Source organism: Musca autumnalis, unplaced genomic scaffold (assembly GCF_047663935.1).
Source record: "Musca autumnalis isolate F117 unplaced genomic scaffold, ASM4766393v1 scaffold_3, whole genome shotgun sequence".
NCBI lineage: Eukaryota > Metazoa > Arthropoda > Insecta > Diptera > Muscidae > Musca > Musca autumnalis.
In genome coordinates, this window is record NW_027411866.1 from 8,920,763 (window position 1) to 8,943,465 (window position 22,703).

Here is a 22,703-nt window from a genome sequence, read left to right on the forward strand (position 1 = left end):
GAGACATTCTGCATTCACTTATTATTGCAAACTGCGGTCAGAACAAGCGGACGGATCTACGGATCATAATCGAGCAATCCATTGAAACGCGCTCCCAATTCTTTGAAACGAATGTGTTTGGGCAGAACTAAAAAATCTGGGGTAGCCACGAAAATCATTTCTGTTATACGCAGAAGCTACGACAATTTCGAATGTACAGTGATGTACAAGGAAAAATTGTCACAACCCTTTACTACTATATCAGGTGTTAGACAAGAATGTCCTTTGTCACCTTTACTTTTCTTGGTTGTGATTGATGCCGTAGCTAGACATGCTTACCACGTTACATCGCTGCAATTTATTTACTTTTATGTCAATTCATCCACCAAAAGATGAAAACAATAAGAAAGAGAATGCTTCGTTAAACAACTTCACTCTCGGAACTATTTGGAACGAAAGAAATAAAAAGAACGACGAAAGTGAAAAAGATTCATTGAACAATATCGGTCTCGGAACTATTTGGAACGAAGGAAATAGAAAGAACGATGATAGAGAGAGATTCATGAACTATATCGCTCTCGGAACTATTTGGAACTATATTAAGGAACTAGTTCTTTTTGACAAAAGAAACTAGAAAGGTCGATCCGCTCCAGGAACTAGGAACTTTACTAATGACGTCCAGGCTTATATGAACCTATCCATATATAGGAAAAAACCTCTCCGAAGAGATTACTACCAATAGATGTTTCAGACAAGGAGATAGCCTGTCGTGTGATCTCTTCAACATCTTGTTGGAAAAGGTTATACGAGATGCGAAAGTCAAGAGAAGTGGAACAATATATACAAACAAGTAACATGGCGACGTCTATGGCGTCGTCATGGGTCGATCGGTAAAAGAAGTAACTGATACCATTGCAAAGGTCGAAAGAGAATCTTCTAAAGTTCATCTGGCAGTGAACGGCGATAAAACCAAGTTGACGGTATCGACGCGTAATACGTCCACAAATCTCGCACTAACTTTGAATGTTGGTACATACATTTTGGAGGTAGTAGGAGACTTCGTCGGCTACCTTGGCACCGCCATAAGCATAACAAAAAACATCAGTTGTGAAATAAAACGAGGATTAGTGTTGGCCAACAGATGCTATTTGGGGCTAAGTAAGCAATTTAAGAATAAAGCCACTTGCAGACTGGTAAAAGTCAAATTATGGACAGCTCGATGAAGGGAAGTACATCAAGTCCGAAGTTGATTAAGAAACAACTTGTACAACAATCAGCCACATTTGCTGCCAACTTGAGAGGAACTCGTTTCAATGTTATAAGCTATGTTCCTTTACGTGCAATAATTTTCAAGTTTTACCATTTTTTACTGTAAAAACGTTCCCTTACCTCAAAAACTACTAGTTTTGCCACTTTTATCATTTAAGAGGTGACCCCTACTTGTAAAGCCCATAAAAATGCAATTTTTCATATTTTTCCCAAGAAAACTACCAACTGTTTGCTAGATTTTTTTGCCATATGAAAGGGCACATCTTAGTAGTTGTGTTGCAAATGGCCGTCCACGAAACACTTTTGGTTAAAAGCGTTTTGCGGTGCCAACTCTAGCTTAAAAACTAATAGTCATATATTTTTGAGGGCTTTTTTGAATATAAAGATCTAGTCCTTCATCGATCGATTTACAAAAAAATAGATTTTACTTAAATGTTGGACTAAAAAATGAAAATTTCGATTTTTGGCTTAAAAAAATTAGGGTTTCTGGACAAAAAAAAAAAAGAAATTTAAAAATAAAATCAATCGATGAAGAACTAGATTTTGATGTCTTTGATAACTCATTTCAAAATGCCATTTCGAGAAAAATTATGAAATTATAATGGGGAAACATGCGCTGGGATCCTGCAACGAAAATTGCGAGCTGTTACTAGAGACATGCAACAATCACGATCTAAAGATTGCTGGGTCTGTCTTCCCGCATAAGGAAATACATAAAGTAACATGGAAATCATCGACGGGAACATTTGAATCTCAAATTGACCATATCTGCATCTCCCGAGAATGGTTTAATATTTGCTCTGATGTGAGGAACAGAAGAAGCGCCGAAATAGGAAGTGATCACTATCTTGTGGTCAGTGAACTTAAGTTAAACATGCTAAGAAAACCCCGGACAAACACCATAGGAAGAAGAAGATTTTATACTGACAAGCTTCAAAATGATGCAACGAGAAATGAACTGCGAAGAAAAGTGGAGGAAATAAATATCAATTATGATGACAGCACCAACGACGAGAAGGCTAAAAAACGACATAAGGAATGCATGCGAATCGACCCTTGGATACAGCAAATCCGAGCGGAAAGAATGGATAACAGAAGAGAGTTGGAAACTAATAGAAAATCGGCGGGAAGTAAAGCGGAAAATGCTAGCCACAGAAGAGAATAATGTTGCACTATATGAGATATTTAAAAGAGATTACGAAAGGCTAAACAAATTAATCAAGGAACAAAGCAGAGATGATAAAAATAATTATATGGACGACCTCGGAAAAGATGCGGAAACGGCTGATGCAATGGGAAATTGCAAGGATGTTTTTAAAATCATAAATCAACTAAGTGGAACCAAGACCAGAAGTTCCAATATGATTGTAGACGACAGCGGCACTCTATTGACAAATAAAAATTAGCAAATGATTGCGTGGAAGCAACATTTTTAACGAAGACTAAATGTTATCCACGATAAAAATGAGGAGGAACTACAAATATTAAATCCACTAAGCCCAAGATTAGATATTTCTACCGAACCACTCACATTCGTTGAAATTGTGGATGCAATATCGACTCAAAAATCGGGTAAAACGGCCGAATGCAATACCTACGGAATGTTATAAGGTCGATCCACAAAAGGTGGATCAGCTGTTTCTGCCCCTCTTTCAAAAGATTTGGAATGAGGAAGATCTACCAAGTGAATGGAAGGAATCTATAGTAATAAAAGTACCTAAAAAGGGAGATTTAAAGAACAGGAACAATTGGAGCGGTATATCAATTATTCCATCCGTAACCAAAATTTTTAATAAAATATTACTGTGTCTAATAAAAGAGTCGCTTAACGACAATATCTTACACACCCAAGCTGGATTTAGAGCAAACAAGAGTTGCACAGACCATATCAACAACATACGAATTCTCATAGAGCAGTCGGTCGAACTTAACTCAAGTCTGTATCTAACATTTGTAGACTTTGAGAAAGCATTTGATGCAATGAAAAGAGAATGTATACGAAAAGCGATAGAATTCAAAGGCATCCCTAGAAAAATTATTAACATTATTAAAAACAGCTATGACGGAGGACTATGCAGAGTTGTGCACAAAGGACAACTCAGCGATCCATTCCCAACGATCAGCGGTGTAAAAAAAAAGGATGCGCTTTATCCCCACTGTTGTTTATTACCACACTAGACCTTATGCTGCAAGTAGTTAACCAAGCGAATATGGGAATTAATTGGAGACTAAGTGGAAAACTTTGCGAGCTGGCATACGCTGAAGATATTGTGTTACTAGCAAATATATACCAGGATATGCAAACACAAGTTACCTTGCTTGCTAACGAGACTAAAAAAGTTGGCCTAAAAATTAACACAACCAAAACAAAAAGTATGCGCATTAACACTAACAACGATAACACGCTGACTATAGGCAACGTAGAGATGGAAGATGTTCGCAAATTCGAATATCTAGGCAGTGTTGTTGACGACGTCGGAGGAATACTAGCGGATATTGACAACCTTCTGCTCGATTGAGTCGTGTGTGGAGCTGCAAAAATATTAAACAGCCCACAAAAATCAGAATTTTCAACGCGTGTGTGAAATCTGCTCTTATCTTTGGAAGCGAGACCTGGTATGTAACAAAGGCGATAGTTCACAAACTACAGTGCTTCGTTAACAGGCGCCTACGTAGAATTCTAAGAAGATGGTGGCCACGAACTATAAGCAACGAGCGATTATAGCAAGTGACGAACCAAATTGAAATAGAACGTGAAATAAAACGCAGAAAATACAGGTGGATTGGACATACGTTAAAAAAGGACACTAACGATGTAACTCATGCAGCTCTGGAATCCACAGGGAAAAAGAAAAAGAGGACGCCCTAAATCTACTTTGCGCAGATCAGTGACTCAAGAAACATCTAAATCTTTTTAGCGAACTTAGAAAATAGCTCAAGACAGAAATCAATGGAAAATATATACAAATAATCTTTGTGAATAGGCTAAGATTTATTACAAGATGTAAATAAATATGCCATAATAATAATAATTTCGAGAAAAACACCTTTTTAGTTTCTATGTTGCATACAAAACCCTATAATTTGTTTCATTCCAAGGATTATATCTCCAATATTGTATTATTGTTCCGATCGACTGAAAATTTTACTTCTACTTTAAAATAAATAATTAAAAATTTTGATTATCTCAAATTTACAAGTGAGGGTCACACCTTAAAAATCTACTAAACGTTTACGACGTTTACTACTTTTTATAAATCCTGAAAAAATCGTCATTCGGGAAATCTTTCCTGAATATCCCTAGCATTTGCGATTTTCGAAATGAAAACAAATTTTAATTCGGCATCTCTATCAAAATGATTTAATACAACACCTGAAAGTATGCTACACTTTTTGAAAATAACCTCTTATCCATATTTTACACCCCAGATTTGTGTTAGTGGTGAAGTTGTGGTTCGTTAGTGTTGGCAATGTAACCAATTGTAAAAAAACGCGTTTTTCTTTATTGCTTAACAAGATTTGCGATTTTGGTTCTAAAAAGTGTAAAAATTTAATGCCAAGTTTATACTTGCGCTCCAAAATCCACTGGATTTCACGAAATCCTGAAATACACCCCGGTGTTTACATTTATTTTTTTGTTGTTTTCAAACATATCACAATGATCAAGGTAGATGCATATGCGCAGCTGATCGAACATGAATTTTCAAAACAAGTTGTTGTAAACTGAATTAAGCATCAAAAATATACGACAATATAGAACTTTAAAACTTTATTTGGAAAATTATCGTAAAATTATCTATATATCGTATTAATTGTGTATAGTACTAACAAATGAAAAAATCAAAAAATGATTTTATCCTTGAGACATCGTTATAATAAATTTTAGCTCTGTTCCAGAACCAAAAAGTTTTTAAAATTTTTACCACTTTTACACATTTTTCGTTCCCTTACACAAAATTTACGACTTTTACAACTTTTACCCCTTTATAAAGTACGGGAACAGGCCATTTGATAGATAAAAATTCTGCTCAGAACCTGCACAATATTAGTACTTGCAGTAGTTTTCCCGTTTAGTGCTAAAAATGCGTTCCCATACTCCGAAATCTAGCAAGACTTGCACTTCTCTTTAAACGAAAATAGCGCCGAATAACACCCTCTTCTCCTGTTTTCTGCCATACAATTTTGGCCTAGTAGAAACTAGCAGCAAGCATGTTCATTGGCATCTAATATGATAGCCGATACGTTGATTTTGATATTTATGCTGGAGTTTTTGCAATTTCCGTCATTTTTCCGTTCCCGTATTTTTTAAGAAATTTTTATGGGGAAGCAAGTTTTGACAATTCGCTCTTTTTTCTAACATTACCATTAAAAAGTACGGGAACACAATAAAAAATATCATTGTAACAAAGTAATTTAATATTTTTTTACATTGTTTAAAAATTTTTATACTAAAATCTTTTGTTGCATCAATTGACCTTCTACCTTGTTTATTGTGATACGTGAAAAGTGTTGCAACTTTTGGTACTTTTTTAGGCAAAAGCAGGGTTGTATATCATGTGTACTGTGATTTCGATGTTGATTTCGCTGAAATCACGAAATGAGAGGATTTCATTTTTGTATGCGAAATCATGATAAATTTTGCTTGATTCCGCGCGAAATCACGAAACGCCTTCGAAATCACGAAACGACGCCAAATGTAAACTAAGCATAAGCTTTGTTCCCGTACTTTTGAATAGTAAAAGTTGTTAAAGAGAGAAATAGATAAAAATTGTGCTCACACAAATGTTTTTTATAAAACGTTCGGGAACGCAAAATGAAAAAAAAAACGTAAAAAAATATGGAACAAATGTTAAAGTCGGCGTACCAGCCCATTAGACGCCGACGACCATGTTACTATTTTTTACTCGCCCAAATTTGTCGTGTAAAAAGTTTTTAAAGAGAGCGTCGTTCGATGCCATATTTGTTTACAGAGAAGTGAGCTTTTTGGCGAGGGAGTAGAGAAGAATAAGAGGGGGTACACACACCTCTGTGCTGGCAAATTCTGTTTTGTTTCGTTTTTTCGTATACAACCTGAGGTTGGCTGTAGATTTGTTTTTGCATTTTCTTTCATTTTATATTCTCTGTCGAGAAACAAACAACAGCGAAGACTATTAAAAACCCTTTTTCAGGAAAAACTATTTTTTTAAGCAAAAACAATTCGAAATAAGTGGAAATATCAAAATTAAAATGTATGTATAAATTCTTCTGCATTATTCCATTTAAGATCCTCCTTACGGATTATTGAAAACGAGAAAATGAGTGTGAAGAAGAATAAGAAATATTATAAAATTTACACAAACATTATTTCCGTGTCTAAACAACAAGGAAATTTTAAAAGATATTGAGAAGAAAAATTTTCTTTCCAGTTTGAATGTCTAAACACGGTCTTACATACGAGAAAAATTGGAACTCTGTATACATATAACTATATTGACATTAGTATATTTAAAATTTTTGAAATCCGGTTTGAATATTGACATTTGTGCCTATATAAAAAATTGAAATCATAATTTATTATAATATTTTAAATACTTCCATGTTTTTTTTTTCGGGTGATAACAAAATGTTTATGTCCATGGGATATTTTGGTTCATTGATTTATTAATTATTTAAGCGTGTTGTTCGTTTGTTTTTTTTTTCAAAACTAATCTAATTTCATTTCCAAATTATTTTAAAGGCATTCAAAATGAAACTCATTCAGTAACGTAAGTAATTAACAACTAATTGAAAAACAGAGTGATTTAATGTCTGGTAAAAACAAATTTTTGGCTGAAAATGTTATGCTGTTTACGTCTAAGAAAAAAATGCAAATATTTTCAGGGGTTAATTTCAAAAACAAACTGAAATGAATACAATACTATAATGACAAACTCGTAAATGAAGTCTGCTGGGACTATGACTTAATTTAAAAGTAAAAAAACTAATAAAAAACAAATTTATTCTGGTCAAAAAATGTTACTAATAACTAAATGCAGTTACTGGTTTTTCTGTTGAGGGGATGATTTTCAGTTTGATGGATTAAACAAAAAAATATATTAAGGGGTGTTCATTGAAGTACTAATGTTTTAAAAATAACAACGGTGGTTTTTGAAAAAATATATGTTTTTTGGATGATTTTGTTTTATTTTTTTATAAAAAAAGACCTGGTGATTTGTTCGTTGAATGTTTTTTTTTTTTTGGTAAAAAAATATTACTGAAAATGTTATGGGATGTGTAAAGAAAGTACGTACCCTCATGCCCTGCATTCGGGACATGGCACGTAGTGGTCTCAGTGCTCTTAACGTTCGCATAGTCTTGAAGGCTTGTATACCACCAGCTCCAGCAAGTGAAGCAACGAAGTTGATAAGCGACACCTAGTTTGCCAAATGGTTGATTTGGTTGTTTGTTCGATTCATAAAATGGGGAGGGGATTGGTTGTTGTTTAGTTTATTTTTTATTGTCATTTCTTTAAGTTAAGTCTTTTTTAATAGGAAAAAATTTGTTGTTTTGTTTGTGACTGTGAGAAATAGAGAGTAGAAATGTGGGGTTTTTCTGTTTAAGTTTGGAGTTGGGGGTGAAGGCATTGTCCCTTTCAAATTAAGGTCGTTGAAATGTATTTGGCCCTAAAAGTCTCCTCAAAAGTCATTCTAATTTTTGTTTTCTTTAAGAGAATTAAACAAAATTAAAAATTTAATTAAACCAAAACAAATAAAAATAAAAAATAACATTTAAAGATAATATATATGGAACACAAAACACATATAGCATAAATAAATTATTTGTAGAGGTAGTATTTGAGTTTCTTGTTTAGACAAAGCCAATGCCATACAGTGTTGTATTTTTGTTTGCTTATTGGAAATAGACAACATCGGAGGGCTTTACTTAAAACTTAAGGACTTAACCTAGAACGCTTTTTTATTGGTGGCCTAAAAATACCCTAGCTTATGTTTAAAGTGTCAAGTAGAGGTCCATTATAAACAAATGCTCAAAACCAAAAAATTAAAAAATGGTAGAATTTGATGATGGTTTCAAAGCTTTTTCTTTACAAGTTTTGTTCAAAAATTTTTATTTACAATTTCTGTGAAATAGTTCAAAAAACACAAGATAAGAACAAGCATTTGTTTATTGCAGACCTTTTATAAAATATTTGTTATTGTTTTAGGTAGTAAAATAATCTACTAGGTTTTTGGTTTGCCTTAATTTTGACAAATTTTTGCTTTAACTTTGCTGCCGGACTCAATGGAGAAGTAGCTGTGTGGTTTTAGGTTCTCTTTTTGTTTCTTTTTCATTATAGGAGGGGGTCTTACAACATCTCAAACATTTTCCCAGCTTAAAAGGATTAATTTTGTATGAAATTTCTAGCCTACTGTTTGTTAAATTGCCCAAGACGAAGCGATATTTTGGGTTTTCAAAAAAAGTTTAAAGCTTTTCCTTGCTAAAATGTTAGGAGTTTCATAAGTAAAACACTGCCACCACTGCGCAGGCGTATTCAATTTGCTTCATATTCGAATATTGTTTCGATTTTGAATTTTTGTTGATATTTTGGAATATTTTACAAAATTTGGTTGTTTTGTTTTGGTTTTTTTTTCATTGGTTGGTGGAATTATTTTACAGTGGATTTTGGTTTTACTTTGCAAACTTCACAATCTAGCGTTATATTGTTGGAAGAGATCAAGATTATATCTTAGGAAGTGCTTGGGAAATAATAATGCTTGGGTCCGTTTTATTTTCGGAAATGACAAAAAACGGGGTTTTTGTACAAAATATGGACCAGGAAAAAGTCTAGAGACTTTTAAATGTTTTTCTTGTTGGTATAATGAGCGACCATAGTTTGATATATTTTATAAAAAGGGAAAGGAATTGTGTAACTACTTGTTATGAGAAGATTTGTTGGAAGGTTTTACCAAAAATTCTAATTTTTGGAAATTTTTTACAACAGCTACTTATTCAGGTTTTACTTTATTATTTAACACAGCTATAAGGAAGGTATTTTACAAAAATCCAATTTTTTCAAACAGCTACTTTCTCAGGATTTACTTGTTTTAGATCCAACTAGTAGGTTTTGTAATAAACCAACTACGGTTTGTTAGTTTTACATGATATTATATTTTGGAAAAGGGGGCTAGCAAAAATTTGTTTACATTAGTTTTTTTTTGTTTCTAAAACTAAATCCAGACTATTTTTGCTTCAATAATATACTCTAAAAAATACTTTTCATTTTTAAAACTCAAGTAAAGGTACCAAATATAATCACAAATCTGAAATTGTAAATTTTGGGTGCAGTGATACTAATTTTGTGAACAAATTTTTCTAATATTTCAGATTTGTAATCATTTTTACAGGTTTTCTACCACAAAACTTCGATGGTGAGTTAACTACAAACATTTTTGTTGGTTATAATCTCAAATATCTACTGTTACACTACATGGTAATATCTTTCTATCGTTGTTTAATATATTTTCCTAAATATTTTGTATACCATAATATTCAACTCAAATTTTATACAACAACTAGCAACATAGATACGTTTATTATTAGATTTTTTGTTTTGTTTTTGTTTTTTTTACAAAGCTAAAGCAAAAATACAACTAAATCAACTAAAAGAAATCAACAAAATTAAATAGATATATATTATAACCAACAGTTCTTATACAAATATGTATATCACATTCTATAAAATACTTTAGTGCAAATATAAATGACCTTAAGAGTCTTAATACAATTGGTTTTTATACATTATTTTATTAATTATATATAAACAAAATTTTTCATACATACTTCCAAGAGCAAGTGCCAATTTGGGAAGATTTTTTTATTTAAAATCAAAAAATGAGGTGTGGTGAGTTTTTTTATTTTATGGCGTTTTTATATTTATGCAATATTGGCCACATTGGAATTTTTCTAAATATTTTTACAGTAAAATTAATTATTAATTAAAATTTAATTACATTTTAATGTCATTTTTAGGCTACCTTGGCTTACAAGGTATTCAGATAATTGAAACCGGACTTATTAACACAGTTTTGTTGCTAACTGTGCTATTTTCTTCAATAAATATTCGAAATTTTCTTTAAATTCTTAATCAATTAACAAAAATGTTCAATAATCAATTAGTAAAGGCGTTTTAAAAACGCCACATTGGCCACACTGAGAAAAGAAATAAACGAATACAACTCTGGGGCTCAATTGCGTTTCTAAGTCCGTATCTACATTATGCAATTTTCCTTGCAGCAATTGTCAGTTTGTGGGTGAGAGATGGTGTTGAGAGGCAAAGGGTTACCGTATGCCTCACCTCTCTCTCCGTCAAAACTGACAATTGCCGCAGGGAAAATTGCCTAACGTAGATGCGGACTATGAACATGTGAAATGAAAACTTTTTTAAAGAAAGCAAATGTCAAATGAAAAAAAAAAATTATAAAGAAAATATTTTTCATTTCAAATTTTCATAAAACAAGAATCCAGCCTCTAGCTTTGATAAACTTTCACAGAGAGAGAGAGAGTTTACCCTCCTCTTCAAATGAGACAAAGCATCTCAAACTTCACAAAAGATTCACAAAAGAGGCTTTACATGCTAGAAAATGAATGTCAAACTAAATAATGGTTGCCAATTTGCCACAAATTAATGTCAATAATTACAATTTTAGTTATAATTTTCAAAAATTAGCTTTTGCTCTTGAATTTGCAAACCCTCCATACATTAAATTTCTTAAATAAAAAAACTTGTGAGAAAATAAAAATCAACATTAGCAACACCACATAGACATATGTTTTCGTGTTACATATAATACACACATCTCTTTTTTTACTATATACGAATAGTTGTTACATATACATGTAGAAATATTGAAGGTTAAAAAATATATATTATTATATATTATTCATATTACAATTGGGATTTTTACATTGAAATAGAAAGAGAGACAGCGAGAAGTAGAAGAAGAAAATTATTTTCTTATAAAGAAGCCATTAGCTTTCTGTTAAACACGTTATATAGAGAGAGAAATTTATACGAAAATTGTATTGAATTAACCTTATATACGTTTAGACAATTAACATTGAAATAGTTGTTTTTAGGAGCGGCAAGTAAGTAATTTCAAAACAAAAATTATATGACACAAGTTTATTAGTAGAAGTTAGTTATTAGTAGCTTAAGTATACGTGACGTATCGTAGAGTAAACGGTCACTGTCATAGTTGATTAGTCAAAGAGTTCCCTATGTCCCGGTCGCTATTAGGCATTCTTAGATCGAGTCCTCACTTCAACAATTTCATTTCATTACTTTGACCCCCTGCAGACAGTGAAATTAATTTCATGAAATTATGCGCTCTTAGATCGAGTTCCATACTAAAGTCACTTTACTATATTGCTTGTAGCGGGTAATTCGATCTAAAAACCCCTGTAAAATGTGAAAATTTTCAGTGCCAGTTTCACAGTCTGGCATTAGTCTTTACTATGGCACAGTCTACACTAGAGTGATTTCATTTAAAAAAATTCATGAAATTAGTCGTTCTTAGATCGAGTTCCCCAATACAGCAATTTCATGATATTGCTCTACTATGTAACTCGATCTAGTGACGCATAATTTCATTTTTTTGAATGAAATCACTATGTCCCGGGCCACACTAAGAGTAATTTCACTGAAATTTTGACATGAAAGTAAAAGAAAATGTAAAATAAAAGGGTCTGTTTGTTTCATACGAATATTGCAACAAAGCAAAATTGCAAAACACATGAAACCGTGTACACTAGTTTCTTGAAATTATGAATTTTTCCCAAAAATGCAATGTTTCATGTCAAAATTTCTTTGAAATTACTCTAGTGTGACCCGGGACTATGGAACTCGATTTAAGAACGCCTAATTTCATGAAATTATTTCATTGAAATCACTTTTGTGTGGATCGGGACTATAGAAAAATGTATCTTTGTCCCGGTCTACACTAGAGTGATTTCAATGAAAACATTTCATGAAATTAGTCGTTCTTAGATCGAGTTCCCCACTACAGCAATTTCATAAAATTACTGTAGTATGGAACTCGATCTAAGAACGCATAATTTATTTTTTTTTCAATGAAATCACTCTATTATGGACCGGAACTTTTTTGTGTAATTGTAAAAGGAGAGACGAACAAGTTCGAAATCTGTAGGAAGTTAGTAGACGAGGTGACAGGCTGAAGGAAGGCTATATAGACAATATGAAGGGAGTCCTTCTTCCCGGAATTTGAAGGGAGTTTTTATAGACGTACTAAAGAGAGTCTTTATAGATGAGGTAAAGGTTCTCTATAGAGAAGTTGATGTAAGTCTTTAAAGACGAGCTGAAAAGAATGTCGATCAGAATTGTTATTTTATAGACTAGGTAAACGGAAGTCGATAAACAAGTTGAAGGACATTTTTTATGGATAGAAGGACGTCTCAGAGTACGACGGAAGTCTCAATACACCAGCTGAATAAAGTCTTATAGCGGAGCTTGAGAACATCTCGTCTTTATAGATGAACTCTGTGCCTGTGTATGGTATTCAAAGGAGCGGTTAAAAGGGCAGACAGGAACTGTTATAGAAATGCAATAAAAGTCAGGTAGGGAGGGAGTCTTATAGGCGGCTGGGAGGTCTTTCTAAATATTGGAGGTCTTTATAGATAAGCCTTCAGCATTAGTACGGAATCCGAATCAGTTCCAATTAATCAGATTTTTAGAAAAAGTTGGCTGAATTGCCTCTTTGATAGAAAAAGTTGACAAAATTGATTTTTCTATAGAAAAAAAAATTGGCTGAATTGACTTTATCTATAGAAAAATGCTGAATTGGCTTTTCCAGAGCCGAATTGCCTTTTTCTAAAAAATAACTGAATAGACATTTTTATAGTTGAATTGATTTTTTCTCAGCTGAATTGCCTTTTTAAAGAAAAATTGAGTGAAATTGACATTTTTATAGCAATAGTCTGCTGAATTGACTTTTTATGTAAAAAAATTCTGCTGAATTGACTCTTTCTCAAACTAAAGTTTACTGAATTGGCTTTTTAAAAATAAAACGTCTTCTGAATTGGCTTTTCCAATATCAAAATTAGCTGAATTCGGTTTTTATAGCTGAATTGTCTTTTTTTTTTTTTAAAGAAAAATTTAGGTGAATAGACATTTTTATAGCTGTATTGACTTTTTATATAGCAATAGTCTGCTGAATTGATTTGTATGTAGAAAAAGTCTGCTGAATTGACTCTTTCTCCAGCAAATGTTTGTTGAATTGACTTTCTGAAAATAAAACGTCTGCTGAATTGGCTTTTTCTATAGCTGAATTGCCTTTTTTAAAGAAAAATTTAGCTGAAAAGACATGTTTATAGCTGAATTGTTTTTTTTATATAGAAGTAGTCTGCTGAATTAACTTTTTCAAAATAAAACGTCTGTATGGGCTTTTTTCTATGTCAAATTACGCTAAATTGACTTTTTCTACAGCTGAATTGCCCTTTTTAAAAAAAAAAAATTAGCTGAATAGACATTTTTATAGGTGAATTGACTTTTTATATAGAAATAGTCTGCTGAATTGCTTTTTATGTGGAAAAGTCTGCTGAAATGACTCTTTCTCCAGTAAAAAGTTTTCTGAATTGGCCTTTTAAAAATAAAACGTCTGCTGAATTGGCTTTTTCTATATCAAAATTAGCTGATTTGGCTTTTTCTATACTTGAATTACCCTTTTCTAAAGAAAAAAATAGCTGAATAGACATTTTTATAGCTGTATTGACTTTTTATATAGCAATAGTCTGCTGAATTGATTTTTATGTAGAAAAAGTCTGCTGAATTGACTCTTTCCCTAGCAAAAGTTTGCTGGATTGACTTTTTAAAATTAAATTGTAAATTGAAAATAAACTGAATTGACTTTTTCTACAGCTTAGTTTCGTATTTTTCACTTTTGTATGGAAAAAAGTCAGCTGAATGGGTTTTTTCTATGGAAAAAGTTTGCTGAATTCAAAAAACCCTTCTGAATTGGCTCTTTGTATAGAAAATGTTTTGGATTTTTATTAAAAGCTTGCTGAAATGACTAAATTGAATTTTTCTATAGCTCAATTGAAATAGAAAATGTGCTGAATTGGCTTTTTCTCTTGCTGAATTGCCCCTCGCTAAAGAAAAATGTGGCTGCATGGACATTTTTATAGTTGAATTTAATTTTTATATACAAATAATGTGCTTAACTGATTTTTATGTGGAAAAGTCTGCTGAATTGACCCTTTCCCTAGCAAAAAATTTGCTGAAAAGTTTTTGCAAACAACACGCTTGACTTTTTAAAAATAAAATGCTTGAATCTCTATAAAACGTTAGCTGAATTGACTTTTTCTAATGAAAACGTTAGCTGCATTGACTTTTTCTACAGGTGAGTTTCGTATTTTTTTAGTTTTGCATAGAAAAAGTCTGCTGAATGGGGTTTTTCTATAGAAAAAGTTTGCTGAATTCACGATTTATGTCAAAAATCGTTCTGAATTGGCCTTTTGTATAGAAAATATTTTGGATTTTTATTAAAAGCTTGCTGAATTGACAAAATTGAATTTTTCTATAGCTGATTTGATTTTATATGTAGAAATGAATGAAGTGAATTGGCCTTTTCTGTTGCTGAATTGCCCTTTTCTAAAGAAAAATGTGGCTGAATGGACATTTTCAAAAGTAGATTGTAAATTTAAAGTAAACTTCTCTAATGAAAACGTTAGCTGAATTGACTTTTTCTACAGCTGAGTTTCGTATTTTTGACTTTTGTGTAGAAAAAACAGTCTGCTAAATGGGTTTTTTCTATAGAAAAAGTTTGCTGAATTCACGTTTTATATCAACAATCCTTTTGAATTGGCCTTTTGTATAGAAAATGTTTTGGATTTTTTTATTAAAAGCTTGCTGAATTGACTAAATTGAATTTATCTATAGCTGAATTTACTTTATATATAGAAAAAGTGCTGAATTGTCTTTTTCTCTTGCTGAATTGCCCTTTTTGGACATTTTTATAGTTGTACCTAATTTTTATATAGAAATAATGTGCTTAACTGATTTTTATGTGGAAAAGTCTGCTGAATTGACCCTTTCCCTAGCAAAAACTTTGCTGAATTAACTTTTTAAAATTTTAAATTGCTTGAATCTCTATAAAAAGTTAGCTGTTAGTAAAAAAAGTCTGCTGAATTGACTCTTTCTCTAGCAAAAGTTTGCTAAATTGACTTTTTGAAAATAAAATGTCTGCTGAATTGCTTTTTCTATAGCTGAATTGCCTTTTTTTAAAGAAAAAATTTAGCTGAATAGACATGTTTATAGCTGAATTGACTTTTTATATAGAAGTAGTATGCTGAATTAACTTTTTCAAAATAAAACGTCTAAATTGGCTTTTTCCTACATCAAATTTCGCTGAATTGACTTTTTCTATAGCTGAATTGACCTTTTTAAAAGAAAAATTTAGCAGAATAGACATTTTTATAGCTGAATTGACTTTTTATATAGAAATAGTCTGCTGAATTGCTTTTTATGTAGAAAAAGTCTGCTGAAATGACTCTTTCTCCAGCAAAAGTTTGCTGAATTGACTTTTTAAAAATAAAACGTCTGCTGTATTGGCTTTTTCCTATATCAAATTTAGCTGATTTGGCATTTTCTACAGTTGAATAGTTGAAAAATTTAGCTGAATAGTAATTTTTATAGCTGAATTGACATTTTATATAGAAATAGTCTGCTGAATTAACTTTTTACAAATAAAACGTCTGAATTGGCTTTTTCTGTAGCTGAAATACCTTTTTCTAAAGAAAAAAAAAAAATAGCTGAATAGACATTTTTATAGCTTTATTGACTTTTTATATAGAAATAGTCTGCTGAATTACTTTTTATGCGGAAAAGTCTGCTGAAATGACTCTTTCTGTAACAAAAGTTTGCTGAATTGGCTTTTTAAAAATAAAACGTCTGCTGAATTGGCTTTTTCTATATCAAATTTAGCTGATTTGGCTTTTTCTATAGTTGAATTGCCCTTTTCTAAAGAAAAATTTAGCTGAATAGTCATTTTTATAGCTGAATTGACCTTTTATATTGAAATAGTGTGCTGAATTGACTCTTTCTCTAGCAAAAGTTTGCTGGATTGACTTTTCAAAAAAAAAAAACACGCTTGACTTTTTAAAAGTAAATTGTAAATTAAAAGTAAACTTCTCTAATGAAAACTTTAGCTGAATTGACTTTTTCTACAGCTGAGTTTCGTATTTTTGACCTCTGTCTAGAAAAAAATTCTGCTGAATGGTTTTTTTCTGTAGAAAAAGTTTGCTGAATTCACCCTTCTGAGTTGGCCTTTTGTACAGAAAATGTTTTGGATTTTTATTAAAAGCTTGCTGAATTGACTAAATTGAATTTTTCTATAGCTGATTTGATTTTATATGTAGAAATTAATGAAGTGAATTGGCCTCTTCTCTTGCTGAATTGCCCTTTTCTAAAGAAAAATGTGGCTGAATGGACATTTTTAAAAGTAGAATGTAAATTAAAAGTAAACTTCTCTAATGAAAACGTTAGCTGAATTGACTTTTTCTACAGCTGAGTTTCGTATTTTTGACTTTTGTATAGAAAAAAGTCTGCTAAATGGGCTTTTCCTATAGAAAATGTTTGCAGAATTCACGTTTTATATCAAAAGCCCTTCCGAATTGGCCTTTTGTATAGAAAATGTTTTGGATTTTTATTAAAAGCTTGCTGAATTGACTAAATTGAATTTTTCTATAAGTGAATTGACTTTATATGTAGAAAAAGTGCTGAATTGTCTTTTCTCTTGCTGAATTCCCCTTTTCTAAAGAAAAATGTGGCTGAATGGACATTTTTATAGTTGAATTTAATTTTTATATTGAAATAATGTGTTTAACTGATTTTTATGTGGAAAAGTCGGCTGAATTTACCCTTTCCCTAGTAAAAAATTTGCTGAACTAACTTTTTACAAACAATACGCTTGATTTTTTAAAAATAAATTGCTTGAATCTCTATAAAAAGTTAGCTAAATTGACTTTTTCTAATGAAAACGTTAGCTGAATTGACTTTTTCTACAGCTGAGTTTCGTATTTTTTACTTTTGCATAGAAAAAATTCTGCTGAATGGGTTTTTTCTATAGAAAAAATTTGCTGAATTCACGATTTATGGCAAAAATCGTTCTGAATTGGCCTTTTGTATAGAAAATATTTTGAATTTTTATTAAGAGCTTGCTGAATTGACTAAATTGAATTTTTCTATAGCTGAATTGACTTTATATATATAGAAAAAGTGCTGAATTGGCTTTTTCTCTTGCTGAATTGCACTTTTCTAAAGAAAAAATTACATTTTTGTAGTTGAATTTAATTTTTTATTTAGAAATAATATGCTTAAGTGATTTTTATGTGGAAAAGTCTGCTGAATTGACCCTTTCTCTAGCAAAAAATTTGCTGTAATAACTTTTTTAAATTTTAAATTTCTTGAATCTCTATAAAAAGTTAGCTGAATTGACTTTTTCTAATGAAAACGTTAGCTGAATTGACTTTTTCTACAACTGAGTTTCGTATTTTTGACTGTTGAATGGGTTTTTTCTATAGAAAAAGTTTGCTGAATTGACTAAATTGAATTTTTCTATAGCTAAATTGACTTTATATATAGAAAAAGTGCTGAATTGTCTGTTTCTCTCTTTCTCTTGCTTTGGCAAAGCCAAAGAAAAATGTGGCTGAATGGACATTTTTATAGTTGAATTTAATTTTTACATAGAAATAATGTGCTTAACTGATTTTTATGTGGTAAAGTCTACTGAATTGAGCCTTTCCCTAGCAAAAAATTTGCTAAATTAATTTTTTGCAAACAACACGCTTGATTTTTTTAAAAATAAATTTCTTGAATCTCTATAAAAAGTTCGCTGAATTGACTTTTTCTAATGAAAACGTTAGCTGAATTGACTTTTTCTACAGCTGAGTTTCGTATTTTTTACTTTTGCATAGAAAAAATTCTGCTGAATGGGTTTTTTCTATAGAAAAAGTTTGCTGAACTCACGTTTTATATCAAAAACTCTTCTGAATTGGCCTTTTGTATAGAAAATGTTTTGAATTTTTATTAAAAGCTTGCTGAATTGACTAAATTGAATTTTTCTATAGCTGAATTGACTTTATATAGAGAAAAAGTGCGGAATTGGCTTTTCTTTTCCTCTTGCTGAATTGCCCTTTTCTAAAGAAAAAAATGTGGCTGAATGGACATCTTTATAGTTGAATTTAATTTTTTATAGAAATAATGTGCTTAACTGATTTTTATGTGGAAAAGTCTGCTGAATTGACCCTTTCCATAAAAAATTTGCTGAATTAACTTTTTACAAAAAAACGCTTGACTTTTTAAAAATAAGTTTGCTTGAATCTCTATAAAAAGTTAGCTGAATTGACTTTTTCTAATGAAAACGTTAGCTGAATAGACTTTTGACATTTTCTACAGCTGAGTTTCGTATTTTTGACTTTTGTATAGAAAAAAGTCCGCTCAATGAGTTTTTTTCTATAGAAAAACTTTGCTGAATTCACGTTTTATATCAAAAATCCTTTTGAATTGGACTATTGTATAGACGAGGGTTTGGATGTTTATTAAAAGCTTGCTGAATTGACTAAATTGAGTTTTTCTATAGCTGAATTGACTTTATATATAGAAAAAAGTGCTGAATTGGTTTTTTTTTCTTGCTGGATTGTCCTTTGCTAAAGAAAAATGTGGCTGAATGGACATTTTTATAGTTGAATTTAATTTTTATATAGAAATAATGTGCCTAACTGATTTTTGTGTGGAAAAGTCTGCTGAATTGACCCTTTCCCTGGCAAAACAATTTCCTGAATTAACTTTTTACAAACAACACGCTTGACTTTTTAAACATAAATTGCTTGAATCTCTATAAAAGGTTAGCTGAATTGACTTTTTCTAATGAAAACGTTAGCTGAATTGACTTTTTCTCTATAATCTCTATAAAAAGTTAGCTGAATTGACTTTTTACTAATGAAAACGTTAGCTGAATTGACTTTTTCTACAGCTGAGTTTCGTATTTTTGACTTTTGCATAGAAAAAGTCTGCTGAATGGGTTTTTTCTATAGAAAAATTTTGTTGAATTGATTTCATATATCAAAAATCCTTTTGAATTGGCCTTTTATATAGAAAATGTTTCCGTTTTTTTTATTAAAAGCTTGATGAATTGAATTTTTCTTTAGAACAAGTTACCTAATTGACTTTTTTAAGACTTTGTCTATAGAAACAGTTAGCTGAAATGACTTTTTCATTGGAAAGAGTTGGCTGAATTGGTTGAATCTCTATAAAGTTAGCTGAATACATTTTTTATATAGAAACAGTTTGCTAAATTGAATTTTTCGGATGTAAAAGATAACTGAATGGAAATCAATGTATTCGATTAGTAGTGACATTAAGCCAAGGTATTAGGCTTATGGGGTTATGGGCTATGTCATGACTAATTCTACCTTTAGTGTCGGTTTTAAAAGAAGTCGCGTGGCGTTGGTCCATGTCCATAGTATATAGTAGCGGTAGTATTTGCAGTACAATAGTTGTAGTGGTAGTAGTAATAGCATTATTAACAATAACACCAACACAATTTATTTTATTTATTGATTTTTTTGTTTTTGTTAAAGGTGGCAACACAACATTTAGGGGGGATTTGGTTTGGGTATTAGTTAAGAGAGATAGAGATTAGTTCAGAGTTACTTTTGAAGGAATGATTGGTTTTGTTTGTGAACACCATATTATTTTCAGATGCCCCAGGGCCTTTTGGTAAGGCCCACACATTTTGTAAATTTACTTACTTTCATACCCTCCCATCTAGAGACAGCGCGCAGAGGCCTTAGGGCACGCAAGGTGCGCATAGATCTAAACACGGCTATATCATTTAGCCCAGACCAAACGGCAACCAAATTTATAAGCGATAGCTAACAATAATTGAGGGGTAGGTTATTAAAAAAAATTAATTAAATTTTTGTTTTTTTTTTTAACTATATAAATATTTGTGGTTATATAAATATGTATGGCTAATAGCTAATTTTTAATGTTATGCTAGTTATACCTAAGACTAAAGTTCTTAACTAGGGTTTTGTGATTATTTTTGTAACAAACTAAAATTAAGAGAAATTAAAAAATAAAAATAAACTAAAAATGTTAAAATTTAACTAAGTTTGTTAACTAAGGTTTAACTCAATGTTATTGAACTAATGAAACTGAAACTGTTATGCTTTGTTATAATACAAATTATATTGCTTTTTACAAAAAATATTTTCCATAACCAAAAATTATGGAGTATTTCAATTTTTTTTGCCAGTCCGTTAAGAAGTCCGTTTGAGCATTTTTTTAATTGTTGGGTTGTCTGTTCTGCTTTGTTTTTTTTTCTTTTTTTGTTTGCTTCTCAGAGGTATAGTGTAGGTGTGTATTTTTTTAAGAAAATAATTTGTTGTTTTTGCGTTTTGGAATTATAACAATAATTGGTAAACGTTGCAACTTACCATGACAATTACGAAATCCAGCCAACACCAGGCATTGGTAAAGTAAACTTTAAAGCCCAGGGCCAACCACTTGATTAACATTTCCAAAAAGAATATCACCGTGAATATCCTATCCATATAGTACAAGATATCCTGCATAACAGGTCGATCGGGTAAATGAACATCTTCTAAGGCCTAGAGTTGGGAAGAAGAGAAATGGAAAAAAACACAATGCGTAGGGGTTTAGTAAAGCCAAGATAAAGCCAGTGTTGCAAAGCTAAACAACAAATAACAACTATTGAACAACAACATTGAACAACATTTAAGGATAAAAGGCAACTTTTGTTTCAACGCTATGGTGTTACATTTTTAAAGAAAAATTTTCAAAGAAATTGAAGACAAAATTATTGAAGCGTTTTGTTGGAGTTTACGTTGAGGAAGAAGAAGCGTTGTTTTTGCTTAAGGCCTGTAAAGCGTTATTAAGCAAAAAATACGCTGGCGTTAATACAAAACAGATTCCAGATCGGCATACAAAATCAAAACATCCTGGATAATTGGGCAACTGCCAGGAATCCACAAGGTTCCCTGCAATTGCCAATGTCCAGTTTGTCCGCTTTTTCGTTTTTTTTTCTTTGCCGCCTTGATGTTTCTTTAACGATGTTGTAAGCCCGTCCGGAATCCATGTCGTGTGGCATTTTGTGTTTTGCGTTTTCGTTTTTTCAAAAAAGAAACATTCTTTTTTGTTTGATTGATTTCTATAAGCGGAAATCATAAGCAAATAAAATAGAATGCATTTGTAGGTTTGTTTGTGTTTGAGGTTATGTTAAGCCAACAACTTAAAATGGGTTTCTAAAAAAGGTTTCTTTAGCTAAAATTTCAAAAAGGTCTATACAACTTTGGTACAGTTTTTACGTTTTTTTTCAAATACTACTTTGTTATATTTTTTTAGGTATATATACAAAGCGGTTTTGGACAACATTTAGTGAACAAGAATTTTTTTTTTGTTTTTTTGGGTAAGAAACACGCTGGTGAATTGGCTTGGTGGCTATTAACCAGCAGATCTTACTTGGAAAAACTTACCAAAGCTAAGCTACTCATTAAAATCATAGTGATAACTGCTGTTTCAAAATATTTATTTTCAATTAATTGAAAAGTTTTCAGTCGTAAATTGCCCCATCCTTGCCAAAACGGCGAATCTTCATCGCCGGCTAAGATTGGAAACTTCTTATAGTATGAATCGGGGAAACAGTCGGCTGGATAATCATCGATTATCTCATCGTCGTTTTGGGCGTGAATGATAATATCACCATCCAGCTGGCCCTCATCGCCTTCGCCCTCCTCATCCAGTTCCTCGTCGAGGCCGAGGTCTTCTTTGCTGACATCGCGTTTCTCTTCGCCTTCTATGGTTTCGGCGCTGCCCTTGTGGCTTTCATCCTTGAATGGTCGATTCTTATGGCTACCATATGAGTTAATGCTGGCAGTGTCATCGTCCTGTATGGACAAACCTCTATGGTTTAGCTCATGTTCCAGTCTATTGTCTTGGTGGTTTATTGAGTTTCCAATCATCTAGGGAAATCATTAAAATCATTAAAAAATCAAAAATTAAAATTATTTTAAAAAAAATTTTAATAAAAAAACTCTGTTACAAAAAATAACCTAGACTTCTCTGCTTGCCACTTACCGTTGTGTTGTTTATGAATTTTGATTTCTTGGGCTTGTTGTTTTTCATATCGCCATGTATGGTAAATTCCATGCCATCCCCAATGGCCACCTCCAATTGTGTTTCACCTTTCATACCCTTTTTGATAAGGCCATCGCCCATGATTTCATCATGACCCAACTCCAGTTCATTATCGCCATGTTCTGCAGATATACAACGACAAACCCCTTTGCCTAACGTATCCATTTTTTTCATATTTTCAAAAATTTTTATGAATTTTTTCATGATTTGGTTTTTTTTTTGAGATAGGGGAAGATGGGGAATAAGCCAATCCAATTTTTTTTTT

General features: G+C 31.6%; 1 protein-coding gene across 50 annotated transcripts in view; it reads right to left on the reverse strand.

The window, feature by feature from the left end:
- para (sodium voltage-gated channel paralytic) overlaps window positions 1–22,703 on the reverse strand; it is a 329,221-nt gene that overhangs the window by 58,485 nt on the left and 248,033 nt on the right. For 13 of the 50 annotated variants that reach the window (XM_073974083.1, XM_073974059.1, XM_073974074.1 and 10 more), the window contains 4 exons: window positions 22,379–22,590; window positions 21,778–22,263; window positions 20,719–20,892; window positions 20,029–20,151 (listed from right to left, as the gene is read on the reverse strand). In XM_073974083.1, the coding sequence (XP_073830184.1) occupies window positions 20,029–20,151; window positions 20,719–20,892; window positions 21,778–22,263; window positions 22,379–22,590 (995 nt within the window). Of the gene's footprint in view, window positions 1–7,517; window positions 7,641–20,028; window positions 20,152–20,718; window positions 20,893–21,777; window positions 22,264–22,378; window positions 22,591–22,703 lie in introns of all 50 variants that reach the window. The other 37 variants (XM_073974066.1, XM_073974067.1, XM_073974076.1 and 34 more) reach the window with 3 other exon arrangements.